This window comes from Hyperolius riggenbachi, chromosome 4, assembly GCF_040937935.1.
Source record: "Hyperolius riggenbachi isolate aHypRig1 chromosome 4, aHypRig1.pri, whole genome shotgun sequence".
Lineage (NCBI taxonomy): Eukaryota > Metazoa > Chordata > Amphibia > Anura > Hyperoliidae > Hyperolius > Hyperolius riggenbachi.
Window position 1 is genome coordinate 26,955,518 of NC_090649.1, and position 19,280 is coordinate 26,974,797.

The 19,280-nt window shown below is 44.3% G+C and overlaps 1 protein-coding gene across 11 annotated transcripts in view; it reads right to left on the minus strand.

The window, feature by feature from the left end:
* Positions 1 to 296: 296 nt before the first annotated feature.
* The window catches only part of DTNB (dystrobrevin beta), a 289,602-nt gene continuing 270,618 nt past the window's right edge, over positions 297 to 19,280 (minus strand). For 9 of the 11 annotated variants that reach the window (XM_068279912.1, XM_068279909.1, XM_068279910.1 and 6 more), the window contains 3 exons: positions 16,375 to 16,428; positions 13,005 to 13,041; positions 297 to 690 (listed from right to left, as the gene is read on the minus strand). In XM_068279912.1, the coding sequence (XP_068136013.1) occupies positions 13,037 to 13,041; positions 16,375 to 16,428 (59 nt within the window). In that variant the 3' untranslated portion in view covers positions 297 to 690; positions 13,005 to 13,036. The remainder of the gene's footprint in view (positions 691 to 13,004; positions 13,042 to 16,374; positions 16,429 to 19,280) is intronic. The other 2 variants (XM_068279908.1, XM_068279903.1) reach the window with 1 other exon arrangement.

Here is a 19,280-nt window from a genome sequence, read left to right on the forward strand (position 1 = left end):
GTTGGTCCTGACATCACACTGTGGGAGGGGTTTCACCACAATATCAGCCATACAGCGCCCCCTGATGATCCGTTTGAGAAAAGGAATAGATTTCTCATGTAAAAGGGGGTATCAGCTACTGATTGGGATGAAGTTCAATTCTTGATCACGGTTTCTCTTTACGGACACCGTAGTGCCCACTGTCCTTTATCCTAGTGTAGTAGATGTATCATTAGTGGTCTGGTGGTGTGAGGCAGTCTTGCTGCCTGTCCCTGGCACGGTGTGCTGCCCCTGGGGGAATACTCAGGACTCAGGTATAGATAGATAGACAGACACATTTATTATTATTATGTAAACATTTGAACATGAAATGTACCAGGCTCTGCGGAGCAGATACACACACTGGATAGACCATGAAACATGTACAGCTTTGTCCCCGTGTGGGCGGGACCACGTGCTCCAGTGTAGGTGGGACCTAATGCCAGGGGCGGAGTCACAGTGTCCCCATGGCCTCTTCACCCATGACAAGCACTCACACTCAGTCCGTCCAGCGCCTGCAAGACATGACGGTCCATGGCCCAGTAACACGCATGTAGTATGTTACATCGAGCATGCACGAACAGAGGGTTCCCTCGTCCCATGTCGGCTGGCTGTGGAGATGTGGCGTGTCGGTATCTGGAGGGTACATGGATGCAGAGGAACGCGCTGTGCCTACGGCAAAACAAGGAAGCCACAGTCAGTGACATGGCTATGTACTCTGTAATGTGCTGCAGGAGATGTCAGTGCTATATAAATACATAATAATAATATGGTAGGACATTAGACTATGACTATGGTAGGATTAGAGTGTGAGCTCCTCTGAGGACAGTCAGTGACATGACTATGTACTCTGTAATGTGCTGCAGGAGATGTCACTACTATAGAAATACATAATAATAATATGGTAGGGCATTAGACTATGACTATGGTAGGGATTAGATTGTGAGCTCCTCTGAGGACAGACAGTGACATGACTATGTACTCTGTAATGTGCTGCAGGAGATGTCACTACTATAGAAATACATAATAATAATATGGTAGGGCATTAGACTATGACTATGGTAGGGATTAGATTGTGAGCTCCTCTGAGGACAGACAGTGACATGACTATGTACTCTGTAATGTGCTGCAGGAGATGTCTGTGCTATATAAATACATAATAATAATATAGTAGGACATTAGACTATGACTATGGTAGGATTAGATAGTGAGCTCCTCTGAGGACAGTCAGTGACATGACTATGTACTCTGTAATGTGCTGCAGAAGATGTCAGTGCTATATAAATACATAATAATAATATGGTAGGACATTAGACTATGACTATGGTAGGATTAGAGTGTGAGCTCCTCTGAGGACAGTCAGTGACATGACTATGTACTCTGTAATGTGCTGCAGGAGAGGTCAGTGCTACATAAATACATAATAATAATATGGCAGGACATTAGACTATGACTATGGTAGGATTAGATTGTGAGCTCCTCTGAGGACAGTCAGTGACATGACTATGTACTCTGTAATGTGCTGCAGGAGATGTCACTACTATAGAAATACATAATAATAATATGGTAGGACATTAGACTATGACTATGGTAGGATTAGATAGTGAGCTCCTCTGAGGACAGTCAGTGACATGACTATGTACTCTGTAATGTGCTGCAGAAGATGTCAGTGCTATATAAATACATAATAATAATATGGTAGGACATTAGACTATGACTATGGTAGGATTAGAGTGTGAGCTCCTCTGAGGACAGTCAGTGACATGACTATGTACTCTGTAATGTGCTGCAGGAGAGGTCAGTGCTACATAAATACATAATAATAATATGGCAGGACATTAGACTATGACTATGGTAGGATTAGATTGTGAGCTCCTCTGAGGACAGTCAGAAACATGGCTATGTACTCTGTACAGTGCTGCAGAAGATTTCAGTGCTATATATATATATATATATATATATATATATATATATATATACATAATAATAATATGGTAGGACATTAGACTATGACTATGGTAGGATTAGAGTGTGAGCTCCTCTGAGGACAGTCAGTGACATGACTATGTACTCTGTAATGTGCTGCAGGAGATGTCACTACTATAGAAATACATAATAATAATATGGTAGGGCATTAGACTATGACTATGGTAGGGATTAGATTGTGAGCTCCTCTGAGGACAGACAGTGACATGACTATGTACTCTGTAATGTGCTGCAGGAGATGTCTGTGCTATATAAATACATAATAATAATATAGTAGGACATTAGACTATGACTATGGTAGGATTAGATAGTGAGCTCCTCTGAGGACAGTCAGTGACATGACTATGTACTCTGTAATGTGCTGCAGAAGATGTCAGTGCTATATAAATACATAATAATAATATGGTAGGACATTAGACTATGACTATGGTAGGATTAGAGTGTGAGCTCCTCTGAGGACAGTCAGTGACATGACTATGTACTCTGTAATGTGCTGCAGGAGAGGTCAGTGCTACATAAATACATAATAATAATATGGCAGGACATTAGACTATGACTATGGTAGGATTAGATTGTGAGCTCCTCTGAGGACAGTCAGTGACATGACTATGTACTCTGTAATGTGCTGCAGGAGATGTCACTACTATAGAAATACATAATAATAATATGGTAGGACATTAGACTATGACTATGGTAGGATTAGATAGTGAGCTCCTCTGAGGACAGTCAGTGACATGACTATGTACTCTGTAATGTGCTGCAGAAGATGTCAGTGCTATATAAATACATAATAATAATATGGTAGGACATTAGACTATGACTATGGTAGGATTAGAGTGTGAGCTCCTCTGAGGACAGTCAGTGACATGACTATGTACTCTGTAATGTGCTGCAGGAGAGGTCAGTGCTACATAAATACATAATAATAATATGGCAGGACATTAGACTATGACTATGGTAGGATTAGATTGTGAGCTCCTCTGAGGACAGTCAGTGACATGGCTATGTACTCTGTACAGTGCTGCAGAAGATTTCAGTGCTATATATATATATATATATACATAATAATAATATGGTAGGACATTAGACTATGACTATGGTAGGATTAGAGTGTGAGCTCCTCTGAGGACAGTCAGTGACATGACTATGTACTCTGTAATGTGCTGCAGAAGATGTCAGTGCTATATACATACATAATAATATGGTAGGACATTAGACTATGACTATGGTAGGATTAGAGTGTGAGCTCCTCTGAGGACAGTCAGTGACATGACTATGTACTCTGTAAAGTGCTGCAGAAGATGTCAGTGATATATAAATACATAATAATAATATGGTAGGACATTAGACTATGACTATGTTAGAATTCGATGGTGAGCTCCTCTGAGGACAGTCAGTAACATGACTATGTACTCTGTAATGTGCTGCAGAATATGTCACAGCTATATAAATACATAATAATAATATGGTAGGACATTAGACTATGACTATGGTAGGATTAGATTGTGAGCTCCTCTGAGGACAGTCAATGACATGACTATGTACTCTGTACAGTGCTGCAGAAGATGTCAGTGCTATATACCGTATATACTCGCAAGCAAGCCGAATTTTTGACCCCCCCAAAATTGGGCCAAAAGTTGGGGGGTCGGCTTGCTTGCGAGTCGTGGGTGGGTGGGTAGGTGCTGTCCCTCCCCGCTCCCCCCGCGGCCGCCGCTGCTATTACCTTAGGCGGCGCCGCTTCCTCTATCCCCGTCCTCCTCCGGTAACTACTAATTCACAGCAGCGCGCCCCTCGCTGCTGTGATGACGGAGGAAACCATAGAGAGCGGCCGTTACTATGGGAACCGCTCTCTATGGTTTCCTCCGTCATCACAGCAGCGAGGGGCGCGCTGCTGTGAATTAGTAGTTACCGGAGGAGGACGGGGATAGAGGAAGCGGCGCCGCCTAAGGTAATAGCAGCGGCGGCCGCGGGGGGAGCGGGGAGGGACAGCACCTACCCACCCACCCACCCATACTGGGGCACTATGCTAGCTATATTGGGCACTATACAAGCTATACTGGGGCACTATACAAGCTATACTGGGGCACTATTCTGGCTATACTGAGCACTATACTGGCTATACTGAGCACTATACTGGCTATACTGAGCACTATACTGGCTATACTGAGCACTATACTGGCTATACTGAGCACTATACTGGCTATACTGAGCACTATACTGGCTATACTGAGCACTATACTAGCTATACTGGGCACTATACTAGCTATACTGAGCACTATACTGGCTATACTGAGCACTATACTGGCTATACTGAGCACTATACTGGCTATACTGAGCACTATACTAGCTATACTGGGCACTATACTAGCTATACTGAGCACTATACTGGCTATACTGAGCACTATACTGGCTATACTGAGCACTATACTGGCTATACTGAGCACTATACTGGCTATACTGAGCACTATACTGGCTATACTGGGCACTATACTAGCTATACTGGGCACTATACTAGCTATACTGAGCACTATACTAGCTATACTGGGGCACTTCACTAGCTATACTGAGCACTATACTAGCTATACTGAGCACTATACTGGCTATACTGAGCACTATACTGGCTATACTGAGCACTATACTGGCTATACTGAGCACTATACTGGCTATACTGAGCACTATACTAGCTATACTGAGCACTATACTAGCTATACTGAGCACTATACTGGCTATACTGAGCACTATACTGGCTATACTGAGCACTATACTGGCTATACTGAGCACTATACTAGCTATACTGAGCACTATACTGGCTATACTGAGCACTATACTGGCTATACTGAGCACTATACTGGCTATACTGAGCACTATACTGGCTATACTGAGCACTATACTAGCTATACTGGGCACTATACTAGCTATACTGAGCACTATACTAGCTATACTGGGGCACTTCACTAGCTATACTGAGCACTATACTAGCTATACTGAGCACTATACTGGCTATACTGAGCACTATACTGGCTATACTGAGCACTATACTGGCTATACTGAGCACTATACTGGCTATACTGAGCACTATACTGGCTATACTGAGCACTATACTGGCTATACTGAGCACTATACTAGCTATACTGGGCACTATACTAGCTATACTGAGCACTATACTAGCTATACTGGGGCACTTCACTAGCTATACTGAGCACTATACTAGCTATACTGAGCACTATACTGGCTATACTGAGCACTATACTGGCTATACTGAGCACTATACTGGCTATACTGAGCACTATACTGGCTATACTGAGCACTATACTAGCTATACTGAGCACTATACTAGCTATACTGAGCACTATACTGGCTATACTGAGCACTATACTGGCTATACTGAGCACTATACTGGCTATACTGAGCACTATACTAGCTATACTGAGCACTATACTGGCTATACTGAGCACTATACTGGCTATACTGAGCACTATACTGGCTATACTGAGCACTATACTAGCTATACTGGGCACTATACTAGCTATACTGAGCACTATACTGGCTATACTGAGCACTATACTGGCTATACTGAGCACTATACTGGCTATACTGAGCACTATACTAGCTATACTGGGCACTATACTAGCTATACTGAGCACTATACTGGCTATACTGAGCACTATACTGGCTATACTGAGCACTATACTGGCTATACTGAGCACTATACTGGCTATACTGAGCACTATACTGGCTATACTGAGCACTATACTGGCTATACTGAGCACTATACTAGCTATACTGGGCACTATACTAGCTATACTGAGCACTATACTAGCTATACTGGGGCACTTCACTAGCTATACTGAGCACTATACTAGCTATACTGAGCACTATACTGGCTATACTGAGCACTATACTGGCTATACTGAGCACTATACTGGCTATACTGAGCACTATACTGGCTATACTGAGCACTATACTAGCTATACTGAGCACTATACTAGCTATACTGAGCACTATACTGGCTATACTGAGCACTATACTGGCTATACTGAGCACTATACTGGCTATACTGAGCACTATACTAGCTATACTGAGCACTATACTGGCTATACTGAGCACTATACTGGCTATACTGAGCACTATACTGGCTATACTGAGCACTATACTAGCTATACTGGGCACTATACTAGCTATACTGAGCACTATACTAGCTATACTGGGGCACTTCACTAGCTATACTGAGCACTATACTAGCTATACTGAGCACTATACTGGCTATACTGAGCACTATACTGGCTATACTGAGCACTATACTGGCTATACTGAGCACTATACTGGCTATACTGAGCACTATACTGGCTATACTGAGCACTATACTGGCTATACTGAGCACTATACTAGCTATACTGGGCACTATACTAGCTATACTGAGCACTATACTAGCTATACTGGGGCACTTCACTAGCTATACTGAGCACTATACTAGCTATACTGAGCACTATACTGGCTATACTGAGCACTATACTGGCTATACTGAGCACTATACTGGCTATACTGAGCACTATACTGGCTATACTGAGCACTATACTAGCTATACTGAGCACTATACTAGCTATACTGAGCACTATACTGGCTATACTGAGCACTATACTGGCTATACTGAGCACTATACTGGCTATACTGAGCACTATACTAGCTATACTGAGCACTATACTGGCTATACTGAGCACTATACTGGCTATACTGAGCACTATACTGGCTATACTGAGCACTATACTGGCTATACTGAGCACTATACTAGCTATACTGGGCACTATACTAGCTATACTGAGCACTATACTAGCTATACTGGGGCACTTCACTAGCTATACTGAGCACTATACTAGCTATACTGAGCACTATACTGGCTATACTGAGCACTATACTGGCTATACTGAGCACTATACTAGCTATACTGAGCACTATACTAGCTATACTGAGCACTATACTGGCTATACTGAGCACTATACTGGCTATACTGAGCACTATACTGGCTATACTGAGCACTATACTAGCTATACTGAGCACTATACTGGCTATACTGAGCACTATACTGGCTATACTGAGCACTATACTGGCTATACTGAGCACTATACTGGCTATACTGAGCACTATACTAGCTATACTGGGCACTATACTAGCTATACTGAGCACTATACTAGCTATACTGGGGCACTTCACTAGCTATACTGAGCACTATACTAGCTATACTGAGCACTATACTGGCTATACTGAGCACTATACTGGCTATACTGAGCACTATACTGGCTATACTGAGCACTATACTAGCTATACTGAGCACTATACTAGCTATACTGAGCACTATACTGGCTATACTGAGCACTATACTGGCTATACTGAGCACTATACTGGCTATACTGAGCACTATACTGGCTATACTGAGCACTATACTGGCTATACTGAGCACTATACTAGCTATACTGAGCACTATACTAGCTATAATGGGGCACAATACTGGCTATACTGAGCACTATACTGGCTATACTGAGCACTATACTGGCTATACTGAGCACTATACTGGCTATACTGAGCACTATACTGGCTATACTGAGCACTATACTAGCTATACTGGGCACTATACTAGCTATACTGAGCACTATACTGGCTATACTGAGCACTATACTGGCTATACTGAGCACTATACTGGCTATACTGAGCACTATACTGGCTATACTGAGCACTATACTAGCTATACTGGGCACTATACTAGCTATACTGAGCACTATACTGGCTATACTGAGCACTATACTGGCTATACTGAGCACTATACTGGCTATACTGAGCACTATACTAGCTATACTGGGCACTATACTAGCTATACTGAGCACTATACTGGCTATACTGAGCACTATACTGGCTATACTGAGCACTATACTGGCTATACTGAGCACTATACTGGCTATACTGAGCACTATACTGGCTATACTGAGCACTATACTGGCTATACTGAGCACTATACTAGCTATACTGGGCACTATACTAGCTATACTGAGCACTATACTAGCTATACTGGGGCACTTCACTAGCTATACTGAGCACTATACTAGCTATACTGAGCACTATACTGGCTATACTGAGCACTATACTGGCTATACTGAGCACTATACTGGCTATACTGAGCACTATACTGGCTATACTGAGCACTATACTAGCTATACTGAGCACTATACTAGCTATACTGAGCACTATACTGGCTATACTGAGCACTATACTGGCTATACTGAGCACTATACTGGCTATACTGAGCACTATACTAGCTATACTGGGCACTATACTAGCTATACTGAGCACTATACTGGCTATACTGAGCACTATACTGGCTATACTGAGCACTATACTGGCTATACTGAGCACTATACTAGCTATACTGGGCACTATACTAGCTATACTGAGCACTATACTGGCTATACTGAGCACTATACTGGCTATACTGAGCACTATACTGGCTATACTGAGCACTATACTGGCTATACTGAGCACTATACTGGCTATACTGAGCACTATACTGGCTATACTGAGCACTATACTAGCTATACTGGGCACTATACTAGCTATACTGAGCACTATACTAGCTATACTGGGGCACTTCACTAGCTATACTGAGCACTATACTAGCTATACTGAGCACTATACTGGCTATACTGAGCACTATACTGGCTATACTGAGCACTATACTGGCTATACTGAGCACTATACTGGCTATACTGAGCACTATACTAGCTAAACTGAGCACTATACTAGCTATACTGAGCACTATACTGGCTATACTGAGCACTATACTGGCTATACTGAGCACTATACTGGCTATACTGAGCACTATACTAGCTATACTGAGCACTATACTGGCTATACTGAGCACTATACTGGCTATACTGAGCACTATACTGGCTATACTGAGCACTATACTGGCTATACTGAGCACTATACTAGCTATACTGGGCACTATACTAGCTATACTGAGCACTATACTAGCTATACTGGGGCACTTCACTAGCTATACTGAGCACTATACTAGCTATACTGAGCACTATACTGGCTATACTGAGCACTATACTGGCTATACTGAGCACTATACTGGCTATACTGAGCACTATACTAGCTATACTGAGCACTATACTAGCTATACTGAGCACTATACTGGCTATACTGAGCACTATACTGGCTATACTGAGCACTATACTGGCTATACTGAGCACTATACTGGCTATACTGAGCACTATACTGGCTATACTGAGCACTATACTAGCTATACTGAGCACTATACTAGCTATAATGGGGCACAATACTGGCTATACTGAGCACTATACTGGCTATACTGAGCACTATACTGGCTATACTGAGCACTATACTGGCTATACTGAGCACTATACTGGCTATACTGAGCACTATACTGGCTATACTGAGCACTATACTGGCTATACTGAGCACTATACTAGCTAAACTGGGGCACTTCACTAGCTATACTGAGCACTATACTAGCTATACTGAGCACTATACTAGCTATACTGAGCACTATACTGAGCACTATACTAGCTATACTGAGCACTATACTAGCTATACTGGGGCATTTTACTAGCTATACTGAGCACTACCTACCTATACTGGGCACTATACTAGCTATACTGGGCACTATACTAGCTATACTGAGGCACTACCTACCCATACTGGGCACTATACTAGCTATACTGGGACATACTGGGGGGATCACGCGTCCAGCGTTTCCTACCCCCGGCTTATATGAGGGTCAATCATTTTTTCCTGTTTTTTGGGGTAAAGGGGGGGGGGGGGGGTCGGCTTACATGCGGGTCGGCTTGCTTGCGAGTATATACGGTAAATACATAATAATAATATGGTAGGGCATTAGACTATGACTATGGTAGGATTAGATTGTGAGCTCCTCTGAGGACAGTCAGTGACATGGCTATGTACTCTGTACAGTGCTGCAGAAGATGTCAGTGCTATATAAATACATAATAATAATATGGTAGGGCATTAGACTATGACTATGCTAGGATTAGATTGTGAGCTCCTCTGAGGACAGTCAGTGACATGACTATGTACTCTGTACAGTGCTGCAGAATATGTCAGTGCTATATATATATACATAATAATAATATGGTAGGACATTAGACTATGACAATGGTACGATTCGATTGTGAGCTCCTCTGAGGACAGTCAGTGACATGACTATGTACTCTGTAATGTGCTGCAGGAGATGTCAGTGATATATAAATACATAATAATAATATGGTAGGACATTACAATATGACTATGGTAGGATTAGATTGTGAGCTCCTCTGAGGACAGTCAGTGACATGGCTATGTACTCTGTACAGTGCTGCAGAAGATTTCAGTGCTATATAAATACATAATAATAATATGGTAGGGCATTAGACTATGACTATGGTAGGATTAGATTGTGAGCTCCTCTGAGGACAGTCAGTGACATGACTATATGCTCTGTAATGTGCTGCAGGAAATGTCTGCTATATAAATACATAAAAATAATATGGTAGGACATTAGACTATGACTATGGTAGGATTAGATTGTGAGCTCCTCTGAGGACAGTCAGTGACATGACTATGTACTCTGTAATGTGCTGCAGAAGATGTCAGCGCTATATAAATACATAATAATAATATGGTAGGGCATTAGACTATGACTATGGTAGGATTAGATTGTGAGCTCCTCTGAGGACAGTCTGTGACATGGCTATGTACTCTGTACAGTGCTGCAGAAGATGTCGGTGCTATATAAATACATAATAATAATATAGTAGGGCATTAGACTATGACTATGGTAGGATTAGATTGTGAGCTCCTCTGAGGACAATCAGTGACATGACTATGTACTCTGTAATGTGCTGCAGGAGATGTCAGTGCTATATAAATACATAATAATAATATGGTAGTGCATTAGACTAGGACTATGGTAGGATTAGATTGTGAGCCCCTCTGAGGACAGTCAGTGACATGACTATGTACTCTGTAATGTGCTGCAGGAGATGTCAGTGCTATATACATACATAATAATAATATGGTAGGACATTAGACTATGACTATGGTAGAATTCGATGGTGAGCTCCTCTGAGGACAGTCAGTAACATGACTATGTACTCTGTACAGTGCTGCAGAAGAGGTCAGTGCTATATAAATACATTATAATAATATGGTAGGATATTAGATTATGACTATGGTAGGATTAGAGTGTGAGCTCCTCTGAGGACAGTCAGTAACATGACTATGTACTCTATAATGTGCTGCAGAAGATGTCAGTGCTATATAAATACATAATAATAATATGGTAGGACATTAGACTATGACTATAATAGGATTAGATTGTCAGCTCGTCTCGGGACAGTCAGTGACATGACTATGTACTCTGTAATGTGCTGCAGAAGATGTCAGTGCTATATAAACACATAATAATAATATGATAGGACATTAGACTATGACTATGGTGGGATTAGATTGTGAGCTCGTCTCGGGACAGTCAGTGACATGACTATGTACTCTGTAATGTGCTGCAGAAGATGTCAGTGCTATATAAATACATAATAATATGGTAGGACATTCGACTATGGTAGGATTAGAGTGTGAGCTCCTCTGAGGACAGTCAGTGACATGACTATGTACTCTGTAAAGTGCTGCAGAAGATGTCAGTGCTTAATAAATACATAATAATAATATGGTAGGACATTAGACTATGACTATGGTAGGATTAGAGTGTGAGCTCCTCTGAGGACAGTCAGTGACATGACTATGTACTCTGTAAAGTGCTGCAGAAGATGTCAGTAATATATAAATACATAATAATATGGTAGGACATTAGACTACCACTATGGTAGGATTAGATTGTGAGCTCCTCTGAGGACAGTCAGTAACATGACTATGTACTCTGTACAGTGCTGCAGAATATATCAGTGCTATATATATACATAATAATAATATGGTAGGACATTAGACTATGACTATGGTAGGATTAGATTGTGAGCTCCTCTGAGGACAGTCAGTGACATGACTATGTACTCTGTAAAATGCTGCAGAAGGTGTCAGTGCTATATAAATACATAATAATATGGGAGGACATTAGACTATGACTATGGCAGGATTAGATTGTGAGCTCCTCTGAGGACAGTCAGTGACATGACTATGTACTCTGTAATGTGCTGCAGAATATGTCAGTGCTATATAAATACATAATAAAAATATGGTAGGACATTAGACTATGACTATGGTAGGATTAGATTGTGAGCTCCTCTGAGGACAGTCAGTGACATGGCTATGTACTCTGTAATGTGCTGCAGAATATGTCAGTGCTATATACATAATAATAATATGGTAGGACATTAGACTATGACTATGGTAAGGGTTTGATTATGAGCTCCTCTGAGGACAGTCAGTGACATGACTATGTACTCTGCAAAGCACTGCGGAAAATGTATCAGTGCTATATAAATACATCATTATTATTCTTTTCTTTAGCCAGACCCAAAACTAGAGATGAATCATCCACGAGGCAACTAACGCACTTGCCTAGGTCCTGGAGAGTGACTAGGGGCGTAGCTGATGCTTCCCATGTCCTCCTCCAGACCACCGCTTCTCGCTGGCACCCTCTGAAAGCTTGCGGCCGCGCACCTGTACGGGAATGAGTGCGTCCATGTTGCGCAGGTGCAGGCCAGCTCACGCATCCACAGCAGCACGGAGTCACTGAGGCTCAGCGGGGGGATATGCAGTGCCCAGCTGACTCTGTGCACCTGCGCAATGTAAGCCATCCGCACCTGCACAGTGCGGCCGTCCTCCGTCCACAAGCCCTTATCGATGGAGTTAGGGGGGGTCCCAGCGAGGCAATGAGGAAGTGGAGGGAGACGAGGGAAGCCGCTGGATTATCAGAGGCATATACATTGGGCACCAGACCATTTTCTCTCCTGTGAAGGGGTGTCACAACTTACTTGGATCACCTAGTTGTCCTGTAGGGGGTCACCTAACCTAAAAGACAAAAGAAGTACGTGTTACCAGTCACAGTCAATAGCTAGTGCCAGGTCCGCTGTAACAGCTCCTGTGGGCCCCAGGCCTTAAAGAGACACTTAAGCCAGAAAAAAAAATGAGTTTTACTCACCTGGGGCTTCTACCAGCCCCCCGCAGCAGTCCTGTGCCCTCGCAGCCACTCACTAATCCTCTGGTCCCCTGCTGCCAGCTAGTTCTGCTTCTACCAGCCCCCCGCAGCAGTGCTGTGCCCTCGCAGCCACTCACTAATCCTCTGGTCCCCCGCTGCCAGCTAGTCCTGCTTCTACCAGCCCCCTGCAGCAGTCCTGTGCCCTCGCAGCCACTCACTAATCCTCTGGTCCCCCGCTGCCAGCTAGTTCTGCTTCTACCAGCCCCCGGCAGCAGTCCTGTGCCCTCGCAGCCACTCACTAATCCTCTGGTCCCCCGCTGCCAGCTAGTTCTGCTTCTACCAGCCCCCCGCAGCAGTCCTGTGCCCTCGCAGCCTCTCACTAATCCTCTGGTCCCCCGCTGCCAGCTAGTTCTGCTTCTACCAGCCCCCTGCAGCAGTCCTGTGCCCTCGCAGCCACTCACTAATCCTCTGGTCCCCCGCTGCCAGCTTGTTTCGTTTTTGCCGATAGGCCCGACAGGACTGGCCACGCGTAGCTTTCTCCGCATTCCCGACTGCAATTAGCGATATTGCGGGCCGCAACGCGTACAAAAATACGCGTTGCCGCAATACGAACGCATAGATATGCGGCAACGCGTATTTTTGTATGCGTTGCGGCCCGCAATAGTGCTAATTACAGTCGGGAATGCAGAGGAAGCTACGCGTGGCCAGTCCTGACAGGACTGTCGGCAAAAACGAAACTAGCTGGCAGCGGGGGACCAGAGGATTAGTGAGTGGCTGCGAGGGCACAGGACTGCTGCAGGGGGGCTGGTAGAAGCAGAACTAGCTGGCAGCGGAGACCAGAGGATTAGTGAGTGGCTGTGAGGGCACAGGACTGCTGCAGGGGGCTGGTAGAAGCAGAACTAGCTGGCAGCGGGGGACCAGAGGATTAGTGAGTGGCTGTGAGGGCACAGGACTGCTGCGGGGGGCTGGTAGAAGCAGAACTAGCTGGCAGCGGGGGACCAGAGGATTAGTGAGTGGCTGTGAGGGCACAGGACTGCTGCGGGGGGCTGGTAGAAGCAGAACTAGCTGGCAGCGGGGGACCAGAGGATTAGTGAGTGGCTGTGAGGGCACAGGACTGCTGCGGGGGGCTGGTAGAAGCAGAACTAGCTGGCAGCGGGGGACCAGAGGATTAGTGAGTGGCTGTGAGGGCACAGGACTGCTGCGGGGGGCTGGTAGAAGCAGAACTAGCTGGCAGCGGGGGAGCAGAGGATTAGTGAGTGGCTGGGAGGGCACAGGACTGCTGCAGGGGGCTGGTAGAAGCCCCAGGTGAGTAAAACTCATTTTTTTTTCTGACTTAAGGTTCACTTTAATGTTATTAAAGGACCATTGTCGCGAAAATCTTAAAATTTAAATATATATATATATAAATAAATAAATAAGAAGCACGTTTCTTCCAGAGTAAAACAAGCAATAAATTACTTTTCTCCTATGTTGCTGTCACTTACAGTAGGTAATAGAAATCTGACATTACTGACTGGTTTTGGACAAGCCCATCTCCTCATGAGGTGTTCTCAGGGTTTTTATCTCAAAAATTAATAACCTGAGTGTCTACTTGTGCTTAAATATGTTTTTATTGTTTATCTGCAAAATAGCACCATTTAATACCTGGTTCACACATCAATAAAATTTGTTTAAAACCAAAGATGGACACATGAGCTGCTTATACTGAATTCCCATCCTCCCCATGAAGGTATATCACCGCTTTGATCGCCCAGCCAAGGCCTATGCAGATCAAACGGTTACCCATTCATGTATGGATTCCTGTGGGACTATCATATAGTACACTATGATAGTCCCACAGGAATCCATACATGAATGGGTAACCGTTTGATCTGCATAGGCCTTGGCTGGGCGATCAAAGCGGTGATATACCTTCATGGGGAGGATGGGAATTCAGTATAAGCAGCTCATGTGTCCATCTTTGGTTTTAAACAAATGTTATTGATGTGTGAACCAGGTATTAAATGGTGCTATTTTGCAGATAAACAATAAAAACATATTTAAGCACAAGTAGACACTCAGGTTATTAATTTTTGAGATAAGAGTTGTACACAGGTACCTGAGTGGCTCCCCCCTTGAGGGTAGTGCAATAGAAATTGGATGTGGCCGCCAGAATTCATACAGTAGGAAGTTCTCAGGGTTTTCTTTATTTTCAAAAGCACTTAGTGAATGGCAGTTGCTCCATTCACCTGCCAAGATAGTGTGCAGCGAGCAGGGAGGCTGGCCAGCATCTTTGCATAAATTATTTTCATGCAGTTTCTTTATAAAGAATAAAGGCCATGCTGAGAATCCCCCATGGAGAGATGGACTAATCGGTAATGTCAGATTTCTACTACTCACTGTGACAGCAACATAGGAGAGAAGTAATTTATGGCTCACTTTACTGTAAAAGAAATGTACTTTTTATTTGTATGTGTTTACATGGAATTTATTTTGCATTTTAAAGGAGTCATCAGCCAAAGAAAAACTCCCCCGCTCTACTTACACGGGGCTTCCTCCAGCCCCTAGCAGCTTTTAAAATTAAATACATTTTTTTGACATGATTTTGTTTTTGAAACTTGTTTTCTAGACCCTTTCTTCACACATTTTGGTAAGTTACAGGAAAGAAATTCAGGAAAGTTACGGTAATTGAACGACTTTTTGCACAGACATCCAGCAGGAATGGAACGCCAGGGAGGTTGAGGCTGCTTTTACTCTTGTGCGGTGCAGTGATCCAATGGGATGGCAGCCTGCCCTGGGATCCCCACACCACACAAATGACCCTGCAGCAGAATGCACCGGCCTGCATAGGCCTGTCCCCATTCAGCGACATGCTCCTTGCTGGACAGGAAGTATGTCACCAGGATTCCCATAGGTCCGCGCATGTGCCTTGCACCACGCTCCGTCGCTTACACTCACTGTGCCGCCATAGACTTGCACTACTGCATAATCCATGTGTTAGGCACAGATCATGCGGTAACACACTGCTGACTTTGTGACGGGATTGCGGTAACTTGACTACTTCCAATGCAGCGCGTAAGTATGAAATTCTCCATAGACTTTCATTGCCCTTGTGACGAGCTGCGGCGGAAGAGAGCACCACACAGTGAAGTAACGCGGTATGTGTATAAGGGGCCTAAAAGCTTCAGTGCCAATAGTAATGTCTTCACAGGAAAGTCTGGACTCACCTCTGTCCTTCCCGTTGTGTATCTTCTCCTCCTCCTCATCTGCTCCCTCTTCTGCTAGAAAACAAAGGTGGGCATCAATCAGCGGCAGAGTAAGATAAGGACCTTATAGCACAATACAATAACATTTCTATAGCACTTTTCTCCCATAGGACTCAAAGCGCTTAGGCTCTCTCAGATTCAGTTGTTGGAAGTAGGACGAAGTATTCACACAACAAAAGTTATATTTCTGCAAATGCCAAACTGAACAGGTGGATTTTCAGTCTGGATTTAAACACGTCCAGGGATGGAGCTGTCCTGATCTGTTGAGGTAAGGAGTTCCAAAACGTAGGGGCAGCATGACAGAAGGCTCTGGGACCAACAGTTTCCAAGTGGACTCTGGGTATGACTAGATTATTAGATCCTGTGGATCTGAGATTGCAGGGATTGCTACGCAGCTGCAACATTTCTTTCATGTATCCAGGGCCCAGATTATTCAGGGATTTAAATGTCAGTAGGCCGATCTTGAATAGGACCCTCCATTCTATAGGTAGCCAGTTAAGGGAGTGCAAGTGGACCCCCCCCCCCCCCCCCCCCCACACACACACACACACACACACACAAAATTCCTAGACTGATGGCTAGTGGGACTGCCAACATCCAACTACAATTATTATTATTATTAGGACACCTATGTTTTCTTTATAGGACACTACAACGTATGCTAGCAGTAAAGCAACTTTCTTTCTGATCACAAAGTTCTCCTGCTCATCACACTTCCAGTGAGAACACCAGGAACTCTGCATAGACAGCTGCAACAGCTGTGGAATGAGTCTGAGGGCATAATGGGGATGTGGAATGAGCAGGGGGACCTCACAAACAGCAGTGTGAACTGTAAGTAAGTGAATATTAGAATGAATGTGCGTTAGGGCAAGTGCAGATTCTGCAGACAGGTACTCCCAGCTCCCGCAGCCAATGGGAAGACAGATCACCATGTCACTACAATGAGACACGGCAGGAAGCTATAGGAAGTCTCTTCAAAGGGAGAACGGCACTTCCCTCCAGCAGTTGTTAGCAGAACAGATGCCTATAATGGAGAATTATCTCCAATCCCTGTTTACTGACTTGTCCTATGTCACAGGAACAGGAAGTTAGAGGACAAAGACAGTAAAGCATAAGTCTTGGCCTACCCCTTCCTCTTCTCCACGCTACGGACTATGGAAACAAGGATTTAAGTTATTTATTTGTATTTATAAAGCGCCAACATATTACGCAGCGCTGGACATTAGTTTAGGTTACAAACAATATTTAGGGGTGACATACAACGATAGGAGGAGGACCCTGCCCAAAGGCTTACAATCTAGAGATAAGTTATGAACACATTGGCTATCATTCATAAAGGACCAGTCGGTAGTGCGGGAAAACACTGTTCTTCTCCGCAAGCGGCACTTAAGACTTCTGGGTGGTCATTCATAAAGAAGTTGCCTGTTGCGATACAAGTGCGGAGGTTTTCTGGAGGAAGCTGGCTGTAGCGTGGCGGAAGACATGCGGAAACATAAAAGCTGCCCGATTCCCTCCGTGCGCTCCTCTGTCTGATGCTGCTTGGGAGGTCCGTCCCATTCATTCACAAGTAATCCGCCCGCCTATCGCTACTGTCGAGCAAGCGGTATTTTCCTTCCGCATACCGCTTGCTCTAATCTTTATGAATGGACGTGTTTGTTACTTTTTCTAGATAAATCTAGAAAAACTCTGCACAAGGCGGAAATGTATCGCTCTGCACGGGAATGTCAGCTTTTCATGCAGAAAGAGCCTTTATGAATTGGGATTTTGCTGAGTGTTCGGTAAAGTCACCGGTATTAAAGGGAAGGTTCAAGCAAAATAAAAAAATGAGTTTCACTTACCTGTGGCTTCTACCAGCCCCATGCAGCCATCCTGTGCCCTCGTAGTCACTCACTGCTGCTCCAGTCCCTCGCTGGCAGCTCGCCGACCTCGGAGGTCGGCGGGCCGCATTGCGTACATTTTTAAGCATTCCTGCTAGTGCAAGAACATTAACACATACGTTTTTACGCGTTACTGGTTCAATGCGTAAATTTTTACGCATTGAACCAGTAATGCGTAAAAACGTATGTGTTAATGTTCCTGCACTAGTGGGAATGCGTAAAAACGTACGCAAATGCAGCCCGCCGACCTCCGAGGTCGGCAAGCTGCCAGCGGGGGACTGGAGCAGCAGTGAGTGACTACGAGGGCACAGGATGGCTGCAGGGGGCTGGTAGAAGCCCCAGGTAAGTGAAACTCATTTTTTATTTTGCTTGGACCTTCCCTTTGCTATGATTAAGGGCGTGCAACGCCCGAAACATGTCAGCGTGTGGTGATGGATTTTAGCCTGTCATGTGTTTGATCCAATAAAGGTATTTCGACTCTACCTACATCGTGCGGAACTCACTTCCTACAGACCTTCCCTTTAAGCATTTCCGCATGCGGAAATGCTTTATGAATGATAGCCATTGTGGAGAAATGTTGGGGTGAAAGATCTTTCCTGATTACTTTGGGTGACAGTTTACCTGTGATCAGCATACAGAGGGGCTGCTGTGCTGTTTGCTGAGCAGTCCACTCTGTTTTATGGAGAGGAGAGGGGTGAGAACAAGCAGGAGATGCACTGCTGCAGCCCGCCACAGGAACAAGAGGAGATGTCAGACAACTGGGATCTAGCACGGTGGATCCGCTGGAGAGGAGGGCGCCAAGGATGCCTCTTTTCCACAGACTGTTGAACTGTGTGCGCAGTGAGCAGTCACCAGGCAGCAGTGAGCAGTCACCAGGCAGCAGTGAGCAGTCACCATGCAGCAGCGAGCAGTTACCAGGCAGCAGTGAGCAGTCACCAGGCAGCAGTGAGCAGTCACCAGGCAGCAGTGAGCAGTCACCAGGCAGCAGTG